The sequence below is a fragment of the Lygodium microphyllum genome, chromosome 6, assembly GCF_053477565.2.
Source record: "Lygodium microphyllum isolate KBCC chromosome 6, Lygodium_microphyllum_v1.1.10, whole genome shotgun sequence".
Taxonomy (NCBI): Eukaryota; Viridiplantae; Streptophyta; class Polypodiopsida; order Schizaeales; family Lygodiaceae; genus Lygodium; species Lygodium microphyllum.
The window spans coordinates 22,558,288-22,576,287 of record NC_141140.1 but is presented as its reverse complement, the minus strand read 5'-3'; the positions used below and the strand labels follow the sequence as shown (position 1 = coordinate 22,576,287).

General features: G+C 39.9%; 1 protein-coding gene across 2 annotated transcripts in view; it reads left to right on the top strand.

Moving 5' to 3' along the window:
- The window catches only part of LOC148034374 (protein REVEILLE 8-like), a 61,611-nt gene extending 44,978 nt beyond the window's left edge, over window positions 1-16,633 (top strand). The window contains exons 5-9 of one of the 2 annotated variants that reach the window (XM_087679321.1): window positions 14,688-14,795; window positions 14,870-14,979; window positions 15,329-15,388; window positions 15,500-15,572; window positions 15,671-16,633. In XM_087679321.1, the coding sequence (XP_087535447.1) occupies window positions 14,688-14,795; window positions 14,870-14,979; window positions 15,329-15,388; window positions 15,500-15,568 (347 nt within the window). In that variant the 3' untranslated portion in view covers window positions 15,569-15,572; window positions 15,671-16,633. Of the gene's footprint in view, window positions 1-14,687; window positions 14,796-14,869; window positions 14,980-15,328; window positions 15,389-15,499 lie in introns of both variants that reach the window. The other variant, XM_087679320.1, reaches the window with a different exon arrangement.
- The last annotated feature ends 1,367 nt before the right edge of the window (window positions 16,634-18,000 follow it).

The window sequence follows — 18,000 nt, the reverse complement described above, 5'->3', positions numbered from 1 at the left end:
CTCTTGGAATAAGCCAGGATCTTTGCATAGCTAGAAGAGACAACCATGGGACAAATTAGACTAATGGTTTGTTTGAGTCTTAGGACCGATTCCATATTGAATGGGCACTTAATAATAGAATGCCAATGGTTTGGGATTGTGTGCTCAGCCACTGGAGATGGTGTAGGACAATGAGCTTGGCCAAGACAGAAGATGCACATGTGAGAATGCTCACAGAATAAAAGTCATCGTAACTGACCCACATTACACTTTTTGATGTGGTTGCAATGATAAAAGTTGCTCAAAAAAACTCGAGGAATGCAGGGGTCACCATCCCTAAAATTTAGAGAGTTACTCCAGAATCTGTTTGCGTCATTATCTTCGTTTTTGCACGAGGATTAATTCTTTGGTCTATGTCGAGGTCAAATTTTGCACTGATCATGGAGAATTTTAGACCGGAAGGTTTAAACGGAAAAATTGTTACATGTATGCCATGTGGCACAAATTCCCAAAAGAGAGAGAGAATGCATTAAATAAAAACGTAATAAGCATGAGAGACAGATTTGAGAGTGAAGTTTTGAGGAGCTGAGGGCAGATTGCTGCAAGTACATCAGCTATGGAGAGTATTTATTCGTTTTTGACTCATGTACGGAGGTAGAGCTTGCTCCCTCTGGTCAACTCTCTCTCTATTTTCAGAGGAAATGCTTTGTATGATGGGCTGATTCCATCAAAGGTATAGTTCTGTGTTTTCTTTGCACTTCTGTTGAGGCAAGAGCCTCACTGTCCAGGTTCAGGAGCAGCTGTTGGCTTCCCCAATGCATCAACTAAAGAAAGTGATGACCATGCCACATAGGAACACGGTTTTTTAGCTCTGATTTAGTGCTGTTTGTGGGACTGTTTTACTGTTGGAATGATGCCAAGAAAAGGGATGTTGTTCTGGATATGCTGGACAATAAAAACAGTAAATACAGAGTTCTGCAAGCTGTAATTTTGCACATGATTTATTGAGTTATGGTCACAGAAAATGCTTTCCTAAAAGGGATGTTGTTCTGGATATGCTGGACAGTAAAAACAGTAAATACAGAGTTCTGTAGACTGCAATTCTGCACATGAATTATTGAGTTATGGTCACAGAAAATGCTTTTCTAAAAGGGATGTTGTTCTAGTCATGTTGTATTGTCCTTATGCAGTTGGGATTTACTCAGAAAAGATGAAAACCAATTGTTCACAGGTTATGTATGCACAACTCCTTAGTATGGTTGGCTCTTTTCAACAACTTGTAAAGAATCCTTGGATGCAAAAATTTTTGAAGTTACATAATGAGGATTCTTAGGATGAGTCATCACATCATACCATGGAGTGCTAAAAAAGGCAAACCTCTAATGTGCGTGAGCATGTGGAAAAGACACCAAACATGGAGACAGGTCTAGTGCAACAAGAAGCACAAGCACAGGATTGGGGTTGGGGAGTGAACGGTCAAGGTAGTAATGCACAAGTGGTACAACAGATTATTCCTTCTCAGTTTGCTCTTATCTTGGTTACTTTGGTGGTGGGTCAGTTTTTCAAGCAATGGCTGGATTACCCATGGGTTTTTAGGGATACTTGCCTAGAGGGCCACCAGGAATGATGCCTATTGAGGCAGCGAACCCACTTTATGCTAATATTGGTCTACAACCCGGTTATCAGACTTTGTAGAGTCCTTATTTGATGCTTGGAGTACAAAATGCAGCAGCTGGTTTTTTTCAGCCTAGTGGGCATATGGCAGCTAAGACATGTGAAATAAATGCTGATAATGCGCCTAAGAGACTGCCCTTTTTATAGCCACTTGTCTATGACATTTGGCACCAAAAAGTGCAAAGCTTAAAGACTATAAAGAGGGTGGTCAAGCATTAAAGTTTAAAACCTTCAGTGGTATGCAAGATAAGCTGAAAGCTTTGACATTTTTATAGCAATTTGATGCAGCTTACATTGGAGGGAATTTTACTAAGATTCTAAGGTGCGGAAGGCTGCAACTTTTTTGAAAGGTAATGCTTTGTTGTGGCGGAACATATTGTTGATGCAAGGATATGCACGTGCCACTTGGGTCCATTTCACACAGTTGTTTGCAGCCTCATGGTTAACTAACATGTTTGAAGTAGATGTCATGACTGCATGGCATAAATTGGACACGGAAAATTGTGCAAATTTAGAAGAGTACAATAAGAAATTTTGGGAAGCACTTTTGTGCGTGAGTTCTTACAGGACAGTGTCCTTGTCAGAACAAATTGAAAAGCACTGTTGCGGTTTGCCCAAAGCCATCAGGGATTATTGTACCAAGACTAGGGTTACAAATATGGTATAGTTAATTGAAAATTTTGGTGTGGCAAATGCATTGCTGAAAGGAAAAGCTGACAGCTTTAAAGGCACTGAAAAGAAGGATTCTCAGTTTAAGTAGGATCCTGGCAAGAAGAAGAAGCAATTTCTAGAAAAGACTAGCTTTACAAAGAAGTCTTTTTGGAAGAAAAGATTTCAGTAGCAACCTCAGACTTCTTTTAAATAGGGCAAAGGACAGAAGACACCACTTTTTGGCAAATCATTTGAAGAAAGAAAGGCTTTAATGATGGTTGGGAAATGCTTTATATGTGAATAAAAAGGCCATATTGCTTCTAAGTGCCCACAACAATCTTCTAAAGATACAGAGGATAAAAATGCGCCAAGTAAAAAGAATCTCAGCATTGGCTTAGTGCCTGATATGGCGGGAGATCAACTAGTTGATGATGCTACAGAATTGTGTAGAGCTTGGGAAAAGATCAAAGATTCCACAATGCTTATTTTCTTTGATCCTGGAGCTCATGCAAACTTTATCTCACCGGCATTGGCAACTACGTTGGGTATACGTCCCGAGGAAATGGGATTAGTTGGACAGGCTGATTGGGCATGCCCAGGACATACTGAACCTGTCACCCCCATTCTTGGCAAACTCCGTATGCATATTCAGAGCTATGTGGACACAGAGGAGTTCCATATTATGCCTTTAGAGGGCTGTGATGTTCTGTTGGGTATTCCATGGTGCCATAGGAAGCATGCTATCTTGGATACTTACAATAGAACGATTACTCTTGTACATAGGGACAAGACTTATGTGTTAGATGTGAAGCTTAAAGGAGAGTTTGTCCCAGTTGTTTTTGCTTCTGCAATTACTTCTGTAATGAAAAATCATATTTCTGCACACTTGGTTTTTGTAAAGCAAGTTAATGAAGTTGACAGTAATGTGTCTGTACTAGATGAAAGTAGAAGGGCTTTCTTGGATAAATTCAGTGACTGTTTCTCAGATTCGTTACCAGGAGAGTTACCCTTGAGAGGCCTGAAGATCATACCATAGATCTTATTCCAGGGACTAGTCCGCCCAATAGGTCACCGTACAAGGTCAGTGCAGTCCAGTAGCAGAAAGAGATTATGACACAAGTTAATGAGCTTTTAGAGAAGGGACAAATTCAGCCCAGTAGTTCTCCGTTTGTTCACCTATGTTGCTAGTTCAGAAAAAGGACGGCTCTTGGCGAATGTGTATTGACTACAGAGCCTTGAATAAGAACAGGATCAAGAATATGTTTCCGATTTCGAGGATAGATGACATTTTTGATCGATTACAGGGAGTAAGAACGTTTAGCAGGATAGATTTGAAAAGTGGGTACCATCATATCAGAATCAGACCAAAGGATATCCATAAGTGTGCTTTTAGAACGACATTTGGTCTCTATGAATTTTTAGTCATGCCGTTTGGATTGACCAATGCTCCTGTCACGTTTAACAGGATGGTGGATAGAATTTTCTGCCCTTATTGAAGCTTCGTTGGCACATTCTTTGATGAAATGATTATCTTTTCAAAGATTGAAGAGGAGCATAGAAAACACTTAGTTACAGTCTTTAATGAGCTTAAGCATTACAGGTTACTGAGTGCTCATTAATGGCAAAAAGAGTGAATTCTTTTTGGAAGAGATTCACTTCCTTGGACACATAGTTTCTAAAGATGGTGTGAAGATGGATCCTGCAAAGATAGAAGCAATTGTCTCTTGGCCAGACTTGAAAACCGTTCATGATATCCGCAGTTTCCTTGGCCTATGCTCTTACTACGGAAGATTTGTAAGACACTTTGTAGAGATTGCTTCTCCTTTACATGCGCTTGAAAAGAAGGATGCCAAATGGCAATGGACTAACAAAGAGAAATCGGCATTTAAATGTTTGAAGGGGAAAATGACTACAGATCTAGTACTTATTTTGCCAGATCTGTCTAAGTCATTTGTAGTGCAGTGTGATGCATGTGGAAACAACATTGGTGCTGTATTAATGTAGAATGGCCGAGTTGTGGCATACGAGAGTAGAGTACTTTCTGTCATTGAAAGGACTTACCTAATTTATGAGAAAGAGTTTTTGGCTGTGATCCATGTACTTTCTAGTTGGAAGCACTATTTGCTTAGTGCTGATTTTGTAGTGCAAACGGAACATCAAATGCTTGGATACTTTCTCACACAGGCTAAATTGTCAGAGAAACACATGCATTGGGCAAATTTCCTATCTATGTTTCATTTTCAGATAGTGCATGTGGAAGGCAAGAAGAATGTATTTGCAGATACTTTATCTCGCAAACCACAGGTATCAGCTGTTTCAATTTCTTATTACCATGAATTGGATGATATTAAAGAGCAGTATGCTGATGACGAAGATTTCTCTGAAATCTATGAACAGTTGATCAATGCCAACATCATGATCATTATGTGTTCAGAGAAGGCTTTATCATGATGCATGGAAGACTATGTGTTACAAAACAGCTAAGGCCAAAAGTTTTATTAGAAAGTCATGCTCCACCGTATGCAGGACATCGTGGTATTGATGCTACAGTCAAAGTGGTAGAGACTTTCTTCTATTGGCCAGCCTTGAGATCTAATGTTGATGCATATGCCAGATCTTGCCTTGTATGCCAAAAGGTCAAATTTGATAGATAGAAGGCACTAGGGTTATTGCAACCACTGCCTATTCCATAAAGGCCATGGGAAAGTATTGCCATGGATTTCATTTTTGATCTTCCAAGAACTTCTTTAGGGAATGATGGAATTTGGATTATCATTTGCAGATTGAGCAAATATGCACATTTCATTCTTGTAAGGAAAAAGGTTAAGTCAGAACACATGGTAAAGATATTTATGCATAATATCTTCAAGTACCATGGAATGCCATGGTTAATTGTCAGTGATAGGGACCCAAGAATGACTAGCTTGTTTTGGAAAACATTGTTTGAAAACATGGGCACTACACTGAAATTTTCATATTCTTTCTATCCACAAACTGATGGATAGTCGGAAGAAGCAAATTCGACTGTTTTAGATCTATTGAAGTGCTATATTTCAGATCATAAGACTTCTCTACTTGCCATTGGTTGAGTATGCATACAATAATACAGTGCACTCATCTATTGGCAAATCACCTTTTGAGATTGTGGAAGGTGGAAAGAAATTGCCTCCCATTTTGGAGACAAAAGATAACATTTTTGAAGCAGATTGTTATGTAAAAGATTGGAAAGAAGCATATAAAAAGGTCAAGTATGCCTTAGAAAAGTCACAAGCTAAACAGAAAAGAGCTGCTGATAGTCATCCTCGGGAACTCTTATTCAAAAAGGATGACTGGGTCTTACTGTGTTTTGAAAAGGCACGTTTGAGAAAACAGAAGGGCAAGGAACGCTTGTTTCTAAAGCCAAGTATGCGTTACTATGGCCCTTTTTAAGTTTAAGAGAAGATCAATGACGTGGTATATAGGCTGAAATTGCCAGAGAATTGAAAAATTCATAATACATTCCATGTGAGCCTATTGAGGTCTTTTATTGGTGAAGTGCCAGAAGATATAGTTCAAGAGGAACAACCTGAAGTAGAGGAATTAGATGAGATTCTAGTTCTTGAGCAGATCCTAGCACATAAGGATAGAAAAGTAAAAGGTAGAGTTATAAGAAGATTTTTGGTGAAGTTCAAGAACTATTCACCAATGGATGCCAAATGGATGGTAGAGGTTGAATTGGCATATTCGCCTCAGCTATTGCAACTTTACCGAGAAGCGTTCTTATTGGAATCTACCGTGACTTAGAATGCTTTTTGAAGCAATGTACATTCTCTATTGTACATTTGAATACTATATCTCATTGAATAATGCACAATGTATGGTTTACACTTAGTATTAACATGTGTATCATTGAATGAAATCTTAGTGTTTTGAAGTTGTATTTGTTACACTTCAGTTGAATGATTATACATGTTATGACACTAATAGTTCAGGGATACGTGCTATCGCCCTGTGTTGCATCCAGAAACATGTATATTAGAAAGGCTCCTAGTAATCATAGTTGGATATGGGATGTGATCCTCCACCTATGTGAGACTTGAACTTGCAATGACACAAATGGTACTGGGGAAACTCTTACCATCGTCCCGTGTCATCTGTTAGTAAGTGATACATGCGATGACACTAATAACATGGAGAATCTTGTTATCGTCTTGTGTCATCCGTTAGCATGTGTGGCATGCAATTGAGGTTGCTTGCAACTTTCAAGAGGGAGGTATGTCACCAGGTGGTGATACTTTTTGCAGCTGCTTTCCTTATTTACTTATATAAATATTTTATTTTTATTTTTTTTAGTTGCTGTTGCTTTTTACCCCTAGAGTTCTCTTGGAATAAGCCGGGATCTTTTCATGGTCAGAAGAGGCAACCATTGGGACAAATTAGATTAATGGTTTATTTGAGCCTTAGGATCGGTTCCATATTGAATGGGCACTGAAGAATAGAATGCCAGTGGTTTGGGACTGTGTGCTCAACCACTGGAGATGGTGCAGGACAATGAGCCTGGCCAAGACAGAAGATGCATATGTGAGAATGCTCATGGAATAAAAGTCACCGTAACTGAGCCACATTACACTTTTGGATGTGGTTGCAATGATAAAAGTTGCTCAGAACAACTTGAGAAATGCAAGGGTCACCATCCCTAAAATTTAGGGAGTTACTATTTTTGGACCCCAGAATCTGTTCCCGTCATTATTTTCGTTTTTGCACAAAGATTAATTCTCTAGTCTGTGCTGAGGTCAAATTTTGCACCGATCATGGAGAATTTTAGACCGGAAGGTTTAAACGGGAAAATTGTTACATGTATGCCATATGACACAAATTTCCAAAAGAGAGAGCATTAAAAAAAAACGTAATATGCATGAGGGGCAGATTTAAGAGTGAAGTTTTGAGGAGCCGAGGGCAGATTGCTGCAAGTACATCAGCTATGGAGAGTACTTCTTTGTCTCTGACTCATGTACGGAGATAGAGCTTGCTCCCTTTGGTCAACTCTCTCTCTATTTTCAATGGAAATGCTTTGTATGATGGGGTGATTTCATCGAAGGTACAGTTTTGTGTTTTCTTTGCACTTCTGTTGAGGCAAGAGCCTCTCTGTCCTTCACTGTCCAGGTTCAGGAGCAGCTGTTGGCTTCTCCAATGCAAGAACTAAAGAAAGTGATGACCATGCCACATAGGAACATGGTTTTTCAACTCTGATTTAGTGCTGTTTGTGGGACTGTTTTATTGCTGGAATGATTGCAGGGTAAAAGGGATGTTGTTCTGGGTATGCTGGACAGTAAGAACAATAAATACAGGGTTTTGTAGACTGCAATTTTGCACATGAATCTTTGAGTCATGGTCACAGAAAATGCTTTCCTAAAGGGGATGTTGTTCTGGATATGCTGGACAGTAAAAACAATAAATATAGAGTTCTGCAGACTGCAATTCTGCACATGAATTATTGAGTTATGGTCACAGAAAATGCTTTTCTAAAAGGGATGTTGTTCTAGTCATGTGGTACTGTCCTTATGTAGTTGGGATTTACTCAGAAAAGATGAAAACCAATTGTTCACAGGTTATGTATTTTGGAACATTTCATTTTTGTAACTTTCCATCTTTTAATTGATAAAGAAATACCGAGAGGGTTGCCGGTCTTCAGGGCCAATTTGATGTTAAGCGAGGGAGTAAGGTCTGTGTTTGTGTGTGTGTGTGTGAAAAGATGAGGTATTAATTGAAGGAACTACCGCTTTATGTGAGTCATAGACCGGTTTCAGTTACTACAGCACTTTTGCACCCACTCAACCAACTAGTCCCTAGCCCCTAGATGACTTCGCCCTCTTAGATTGGCTAGGAGCATTCTCATGCAATATGATGCAAATAAGCGAGCTTCCCCTTGCCACTCCACTAAATGAAAAGGAGCGACCATTGCAACGCTCTGATAGAGCCTTAGTTATATGCCTTCTCAAAATCAAGAAGCAAAACAGTGAGATTTTGTCCCCTAGATGGTGCACGAGCTGTGGATTGCCAGAAACTGCAAATATTGTCAAGGATGCTGCGCTCCCGAACAAAACTAGTCTAGGTAGGATGAATGAGGTCTCACATCAAGAGAAATAGTCTTAAGGCTGATCATTTTGGCCAGGATTTTAGATGTTCTTCCAATAAAAGTGCTGCCAATGAGGGTCTAGCAGCCCTCTCTCTCTCTCTAATAGACTTTCCCTCTTGCTCGTAGCCTTCTTTTTAAGAAAGGAGCTCACCTCTTGCAAAATCTCATCCAAGTCCCTAGCTGCCCTATCCATTGAAAATGACTTGGCCCTCCAAATCCTAGTAATATCCTCCCTCAATTCCTTGTCATGATACAAGTATAAAGGAATTCTAATGCTGGTTATTGTTGTTGTGGCTCCCTCCATAAGAATCAACTATACTCATAGCAGCTAAGAAACACGTTTCTTTGAATTTGAAACCTATGGAACATTTCTTAAAGTACGAAAAGTTTCTAAGAGTAAAAAACGTGGGCAAAACCCTTTTTTTTTTTGGGTGACAAAAACTATTAGGCAATGTTAAACATGATGATGATGATGTGTAATGACTCATGAGGGCTCAAGATTTTGGACGAGAGATTGATTTTTTTGTGATTTTGTTTAGTTACTGGACTTTGTCAATCTAGTATCTATTCTTGTCTTGAGAGTTGAATATTATACAACTTTAGTCTCATTTATGAGTTATTTATGATATATTATGATTCATTCTTGATTTTGACATTGTGTCAATTTGTTTTTAAATGAGAATCATGATGTTGCAACTTGACTCAGTCCATAATGTAGATAGGCTATTTACATGTTAGTTTCAATTTTCTTTGTATGATACATGTGAATCATAATGTTTGAGTTCTAAACCATACTATAGCTGTCCAAAGACTAACTTTGATATAAGTGACAAGTTAATATGTAACGTATAGTGTATTATTCTCAATTGTCTCTATTATCACTCAAGCTCAATTGGCCATGCTTTGTTTAAGAGAGAGTTCCATAGAGGTTTAGAACCTCTTTCCCTAGTCAAATCTATTAAAAACCCCTATATAAAAAAACCCGCATTTTTTATTTTACCCCTTCTTGAAAGAAACTTATGAAACGTGTTTCTGATGTTTCGTTTCTAAATGTTTTTGATGTTTTTGGCTGCTTTGATTGTACTGGTGCGTGATTTGATAAAGTGGTTCCTGGAACATTACCTAGTAGACCCTCCTTTTCATAAGCCTTGTTATCTTTATAAAATATGTCCAACCAAGAGAAGATCCTTGCTCCCTCCCTCTGATTGAATTGGATTCCCACTAAGAGAGAGGTGGATCCAATTACTCATCAGAGGGAGGGAGGGAGCAAGGGGTTGCCAAAAGAGATATTTTATACATCAAGCCTATCGAAACCCATGCAAAATGATTGAATTGTTGACATGTTTGGCTCCATTTGACCCTACACCCCTGATGACTTTGGCCTTGACATGTGCAACATCTCCAATAAATAAATTTAGCCTTTAACTTTTGCAAGATCCATTCCTATAAATGTCTTGGCTGATCATCAACACCCAAGGGATACTCTAGATTCTGACAACATTGCCACCGGTACTACCACCCCTTCCCATCCCAAGGACTGAAGATCAGATTCAATGCAGCTGATAAGGGAGGGTTTTGTAGCATTAACATGGAGGTTGGAAGCATGGCCCAAAAGATTCCAAACATCCAATGCCTTACGAAGATTATCCCTTTTTGCATTGAGGATCATCGTTGTGTCATCTACTAATGACTGAACAACAAAATGCTGTCCAAAAGGAAGGGACAAACCAAACAATTGCCCAATGGCCACTATATGGGATCAGATGGTAAGTACTAGATGGGCTGCCAAAGCAGAAAACAAAGGGCTCAATGGGTAGCCCTGTTTGATTGAGTGTGCAAGGGGTAGGGCGCCAATGATACCACCATTTAACATGACCCGCAAGAAGATTAGGGAGATGAGTCTCCAATGTTTCAACATTGACAGAGACGGAGAAGGCACTTTCAAGATCAATTCGATAACTCTCTTTCCATGATGCTGGCATAACTCTTGTTTCCCAAACCTGTTGACACATGGTAGTCGAGGGTTTTAGCAAATGAGTAGGATAGGTGTCAAAGAACTCATTAGTGTGGCTATCTCATTCGGGAGTTTTATCCATTTGTAAATGCAATAGTATATCCATAACCTCATCCTCACAGTTGTCACTCTCTAAGGCAACATATAGTATATCCATAAACTCATCCTCATGATCGTCATGTTGTAAGGGAACATAGATGTCAGGTGAAGCTTGGTCCTTGACCAAAGCATAAGAAGCTGAGCGGGCATAAAAAATCTACTCAAAGGGGGTTTGAGCTGAGCCAAGAAGATCTAGAAAATAGTTTTGAGACATGTTGCAATGGTTTGCAGATCTCTAACCATGTGGCCCTTTGGATGCTGGAGTCTTAACCATGTTCTCTTGGGCAGGGAAAGGGTGCAAACTCTCCAAGATTTATGGGTCTGACAGTAGGCATTTTGCAAGTTTTCAGTTTAGACTGTTGATATGATTTCAAGTGAAATTGCTGAATAAGGTCAACCAATCTTGTAGTTAACGGAAGCAAAAATGCATTGTCAGGGGACTCAAGAAGCAATGAACGAATGAAAGTTAGTAATTCCTTTGCTGCTTGCCAATGCCATCTGCAAACGGAGGCATGGTGAATGCTTATTGTTGAGCAACCCTTTGCACATTGCTAATCAATTGCTCAAAGGAGTGACTGCCTCTTGAGGGGAAGTCTGACAAGAAGTACTCCAGCAACTACCCCATATAACCATTAAAAACAAGGTGTTTCAAGTAAGGTGAATTGAAGTGCAAGGGAATTTCTCTGGGGAGATTTTTAGAACTTTTTTCAAGGTTGGACCTTTTCGGGAGATTCTTGGACCTTGTGAAGATTGAGGTGGACCTGCCTCTAGGACCACCTTGCTAGAGATTTTTCCACCAAACTTTTTTTCTATAGACTTCTAATGCGACTAGTGAGTTTTTGCACCAAACTTTTTGTCTGGAGACTTTCTGATACGAGTGGACCCGACTTGTAAGCAGCTCAACCTAGAGATTTTTTGGGCAACATGTCTATAAGAATATCTCACCCCCCTACCCCAAGGTCTCCAGATATTATATGAAGATCTTTTGCCTTCCCCTCTTCAGCTTTAAAAAGAGAGGGGAGGCAACCATTGTATGAAGCCTCCACACCAGGCATCACCATCTCACATTAGCATCCTTGTCTTCGGACTTCTCTCTCTTCCCTCCTTTCCAGATTTTGCTTTCTCTCTCCTCTTTCCTCCTTCCTCCAGACTTCCTATCTCTAGCCTCTTGTCTTCGAGACCTCTTTGGCTCTCACTTCTCTTTGGACTTAGACCAGTATCTCTATCTTCAAATTGCTTGCATCCACACTTCTTTGTTTGACTTTTCTGTAGCATTTTCCCTCTTCCCTCGGGACTTCACTTTCCCTTCTTGGACTTCTCTCCCCTCTTTTGCCAGGTGGTCCTCTTTGCATTAGTAGTCACAAGTAGCGTTAAGGAATTCGGAGGTGTATGCATTGATTGCAGAGTAAGCATATTGTTTTGAGGACCCCCCACACCTTGTATGCGCATAGGCACCAGCGAACCTCCTTACCATTTGGAGAGGATAGAATGAGAGGATAAAGCACACAGAGAGAGAGAGAGAGAGAGAGAGAGAGAGAGAGAGAGAGAGAGAGAGAGAGTATATAGCTTTTACGAAAAAAAAAGAGAGAGTATAGCTAGAATATAGCAGAGACTGCATTGCCAAGAGTGTCCAAGAATAGGTTGCTTGGGGAGCAATAGTTAGGAAGAGGCTGATCAGCAAGGCAGTTGTATGAGGGCAGACTTTGCGACAATAGAAAACAACACCAATATCAGGAACACGAATCTTTGATAGGTTGCTTGGGGAGCAATAGTTAGGAAGAGGCTGATCAGCAAGGCAGTTGTATGAGGGCTGACTTTGCGACAATAGAAAACAACACCAATATCAGGAACACAAATGTTTGATACCTTGTCAAAAGTGGGTGCAATTTTGGAAGCATGTGAAATTGTTGTGATATACTACACAACACAAGAGCGGAGAAAGAGAAAAGAAACACTGCAAAGAGAGAACTTGGAAGAATGCTCGGAAAGTGGAATCCATATATCATGATATGAGATAGTTGAACACAATATTGAGTCACCAATTAAGTGGGCATTGGTATCGACTTTTTGTCTCCATTAGGACCTATTGTGAAAGTATGTGGAGTGATAAATTACTGAGGAGGAGAGAGTCCATGCCAAGAAATATGCCAACAGTTAGGAAAAGTTAGCTAGCATTTGGCGCTACCAAAAAGATAGGTTGAAATAATGAATAAAGTAATCAGGCACCCAAATAAAGATTGATCACTTTATGACTAGAAAATGTGCCAAGTCCACAAAAAATGCATAGACTCACACGTGAACTGACTAATCTACTAATAGATGAGACTTCATCATAAAGTATACGGAAACTTGCAGAGCCAGTTTACGCCTTTTGTAGAACTCTTTTAAAACTTGGATATTAGAAAGCTTTGATTTTGAGTATGGTGTTTCTGTTTCTCCCTCCTTGAAATTTGACATTTGTGTTTCTAATTCCATGTTTCCCTCAACTATGCTGTAAAGAGATGAGTATTGTCAACTTTTCTTTTATTCCTTTCCCCCTCCCCCCGGGGGAGGCATGAGGTGGGGGAGAGATCTTGAGATGGTCTTTCGTGGTATAGCTAAAACTATGATAGTGAACCTAGGGGCACTAGATTGGGTTGCGGAAACACACCCACCATGAAGATACAAGATCTTCGGGGTACTTTCTTTCACATTGTTGAATAGCTTATGATAACGACTCCCATGCCACTCTTCTCATAGGTAGAGTGGACAAAAGAGCATAGCGGAGTTGATTGCTAGTATTCATTAGCCTTTTTGTATTTCATGCTGATCATCTCTTGGTTGTGTCATGTGAGCTTCATCAGAGTTTGACAGAGATGGATGAGCTTTGACTATTCCCAGCCACTGCATTAGTGTGCATTTCAGTTTTTATGCTACCCCGGTTTGTGTGCTAACATGTGTGGAGGTTGACGATCCAGTTTGGGGCTGGTGGCTGCAATGACATCAGTCAGCCCATTATGGGCGGTTGGCCGACTTTGGCCACAGTCAGCCATCAGTATGGCAGGTCGGCCAGTTTGGGGCTGCCTCGCCTATTTAAAGGAGGCCTCAAAAGATGGAAGATTTGTGCTAGCCAAGTAACCTGCTAGTAACAGAGTCACCACCTTGAAGTTATGTCAAACATTGTCACTCAATTATGCAAAGAAAATGAGAGCAAACCCCTTGTTTCTGAGTACAATCAGGCACATAGAAATGGAAACAATAGCATAGAGAATGTAGTGTACGACTGCACCCACTGACAAAAGCAAACCCTTTGTAAAGCTGTATTCTAATCAGGTTTAGAAGGAGCTTGCCATGATCATTACAGGATAAAACGTCAACACAGAGGTGAGAAATCATAGCTTCAAACCACGATGGCAGCACTGATCAAAAACACAATGATCATGACTAGAGCTGGAGATAGCCAACTGTATTGGAGGGTGACAAACAACTGAACCATGAAATACAGCTGTAGCAGATCTGACACATACGGACAGCAGCATGAATTACCAAAACCAGCGACCCTGTTCATCTGAGACCATGTGAAACTGGAGATCGGGTACTATGTGAAAATGAGCAATGGGAGTGGGACAATCAGAAATGCTGAACACTGAGAATGAATGGTGAAAAGGAGAATACAAGAACTCAAACAATGAATGAACAGGCAATGGAATCCATAACACAGTACATGAGATGTACTGCACAAACTGCACAGGTGATGGCACGTGCGATAATTAGCAATACCTCCAGTCTCCCTCCCTCCAAGTGGATGTGATTCGATAGAACAAGAATGGAAGAGTGGAGTATAAATAGAGACAATTGAGCTAACCCAAAATGAGCTGCCCAACTGCCCATAAAGGCACTCAATAACTAGCCCAATAAAGACCCTATACCCATGAACCCCAATAGAGAGCCTAAAACCTGTGAAATGTACCCTGCTAACACTTTTTGAAGGGGGGAGGGAGGAGGGGCTATTGAAACATGAGGGTGAAAGTTGAGTGCACTCCTTAAATGTGCTCTGCTATCTGTATTTGAAGGTATTGATCCTTGTAGGGCATAATGAAGACAAACATAAGAAAGTGGCTGTGTTTTATTCTGTATTATGATGCTGCTGTCTAACTCTGTTTTATACTTCTGAAGCTACTGATCCTTCAAAGATGGTAGCAAAGCCAAGCAGTCACAGCTGTGATGGAACCTCTCCTTTGAGACAGCAACTGCCGGACTCAGGCTTAGATCCTCACCTCCCAGGTTTGAGGATTTTCTTAAATGGAAAAACTTAAGTATGTAGATGTGTAAGTCCTGACTCTTCTTTTGCATCGCAGCCTCTCCAGACTTTGCTGAGATCTACAATTTCCTGGGAAATGTCTTTGACCCAAGCATGACAGGGCATCTTGACAAACTGAAGGAAATGGATCCCATAAACAGAGAAACGGTATGCTCAGAGCTATTAGAAAATGCTGGAGAAGAGAAAATCCTGATTTATATGTTACTTTGTTTCCTATGTCCTTTTTCAAGAGCATAATGATAATTCAATCTCAAATGCTCAACTGTAGTTCACTTTTCAATCTCTCCAACGTTATGGCATGCCCACTTCAGGATCCTGCCATGATTCCCTTTTCTGTTTTTAAATTAAATCTGACTATTTTGAAGAGTTTGTGAGTTGCTACATGCTAGTGTCTGCCAATTTTTCCCCTACTCTCACTGATGTGAATGGATGCAAACCACCTGGTTTGGGACTTCTCTTTAAACGTTTTCGCTAACACACCTTCTTTACTGTTCAGATTCTGCTCCTCATGAGGAATCTTTCCATCAATCTGACAAGTGCCGAGTTTCAGGAGCATGTGGGTCAATGTTAAACCGTCTTCTCACATTATCTTGTTACGTTTTCGCTTCTGTAATGTTAAAGTTTTAATTTGATGCAAGTTAAAGAACTTGAGTTTTCTTTCTGGCAGAAACCTTTCTTGTTGAGCTACGATAAGAATATCATGCATCCAAGCAGTGCAGTGATGGGCAATGCTTAGAATGGCAAGGGGCAATGACAATTCTGTTATGTTTACTGCACATAGAATGTGCTTTTTCATGCTTGTCAGTGTTGCAATTCACAGATTCTTTTTCTTCTCCAGGAAATCAAGTGTCACAAGCAGAGAGTGACACTTTCTTACTAGAGTCACTTGGCAGATGTATAAGGCAGGGTCTCTCAAAACTTTGGAACACATGAAGCAGAAAAGCCCTGTTTGAGGGATTACCATTTTCCCTTGATATGATGTGGGAGCTTCATCAGCACGATTAGTTATCGTTGTGTGGATTCTATCGGATAATGTGAGCAATGAGCATGCTTGCTTACCTGACAGTCAGAGGATTTAATGTAAAGAAAGGAATGCTCAGATCCTGAGTCTGAGCTCGGGATTCTAGTCTACCAGACTAGTTCTCGTTGTGTGGATTCAATCAGATAATGTGAGCATGCTTGAATTGCTCACCTGACAGTCAGAGCATTCGATGTAAAGAAAAGAAATGCTGGGATCCTGACTCCTGAGCTCTGGATTCTAGTCTAGTACATAATGTTGTAACATAGGCCCGGGCAATTAGCAATTTTCTTCTACAGCCACTGGAGTTGCCCCTGTATTGGATGCAGTTTGCCAGTGCACATTTTTTGTCTCTTCTTTTTGGCCTTCCAAGCAGCCCCACCTGGGTAGAGTGTGCTATAACTGCGGCTATGTCAAGAAAGGCAATATCCTACATCTTTATATCAGTACTTATTCAAAAACCCCTAAGGATGTATATAGTCATGACTCATGAGCATCTACTGCTGTTGCTGCAGTAGCCAGTACAATTTTCGTCCTCAGTTTTGTTTATTCTAGTTATCCAGTGAACTGTAATTTCACACTGCTCAAACTCTACTTATTTGGAACGTTGGTCTGCAAATGCGGTAGTGTAATAAAAACGAATAGCTACAGTGATTAGATCAAAGTATGAAAGTATATTAAACTTGGTGTAAGCCTTCTGCCATGGACAAGAATCATTCCCTCCAGCATTATGCCCCTCCTTGGTGGCAACTTAATGTGGCTTTTATGCATAGTGCAAGGGTCTAGTATATTGGGTTCCATTGCCATTGAACAATTTGAGAGTGTGAGCAAATAAGTGCAACTTGTCTGTTTTTAACACTTCTTGCTTTCTTTTGAAAGGGTGTTAGCATGTCAGACAGCTTATTTTGAAAGAGTTTTAGCATGCAAGACAATACTAACTTGTGCAACTTGTGTGGGGCTGGTGGTGGTGGGGGTGTTGGTGGTGGTGGTGGCGTGTGTGGACTCAATTTGCTTTTGGAAACTGGAAACTCTTTAGAAAACAGTTTCCTATTGGAAACCTGTTCATGAACAGTTTCTGAGTATTAGCAACAAAAGGCCATTGAAATAAAGAACAAGATGGAGAATAAAAATAAGCTTGAGTTGTAACAAAAACAAAGTAGGTATTATAAAATCTTGTGCATCACATAGTTGTTATCACTTTACGATGCACACTATCAAAAATCTGTGTGTAACGGTCGGCATTCCCAAGGCTCCATGTTATGAATAGTTACCTTCATCATGATGAATCATTCATTATTGTACATCATACTGGATGTCTTCCTTGCAATGTTAAATTTGTGTTCTTATACATCAAGTTATATGCATGTTATTGTGATCTTAACAAATCAAACATCCTTATCCTAACGCTAGTCCAATTGAGATCTTATTTGTATGATTGTCCCTATGATGAGAAGACTGAGATGGACAAGATTCCATATGCATCCATAGTGGGTAGCTTGATTTACTCTATGATAGCCACTCAGCTTGGCATAGCATTTGTAGTGGGAGTTGTGGCTTATTATATGGTGACACTTGGCAAAAAACATTGGCATGCTAGAAAGGGTATCATGAGATACCTTAAGGGCACTTCTCAATCTCTTTTAGATGACAATGTAAAATATAATCTCGTAATCCTCTTGGTTAAGGAATAACCACCTATTATAAAATCTCTTAGTATTACAACAAATACATTTTAGGTTTGCCAAGATTTGGCCAACTCTCTAGTTGGATACATTAAAGAGTTGAAAACAATTGATCATACAAATTTTGCAATTTACTTGGCACTAAACTTCAATTGTTTGTGAACACTTATGTAGTGGGCTCACATGTGGAGATCCCTAAGTAGAAGGTTTGAATACAAATATAGTTAAGTTCATTTTAGTTATATCATGATGAAATGCCATTCAAAGCCTTGAAAATAGACCGACGAGGGTTGTGTTGGTTGCCAAACATATATTTTGAAAACAGTTTACCAAATTTTGTGGAACATTGGAGTTCCCTCAAGACTCTCACATAGAAATTTAGGAGAGGGAAAAGTTCGGATAAATAGGTGAGGATGATGCACACTTTTTAGATGAATTATACTCGTTTATTAAAACATTAGCAGGAGT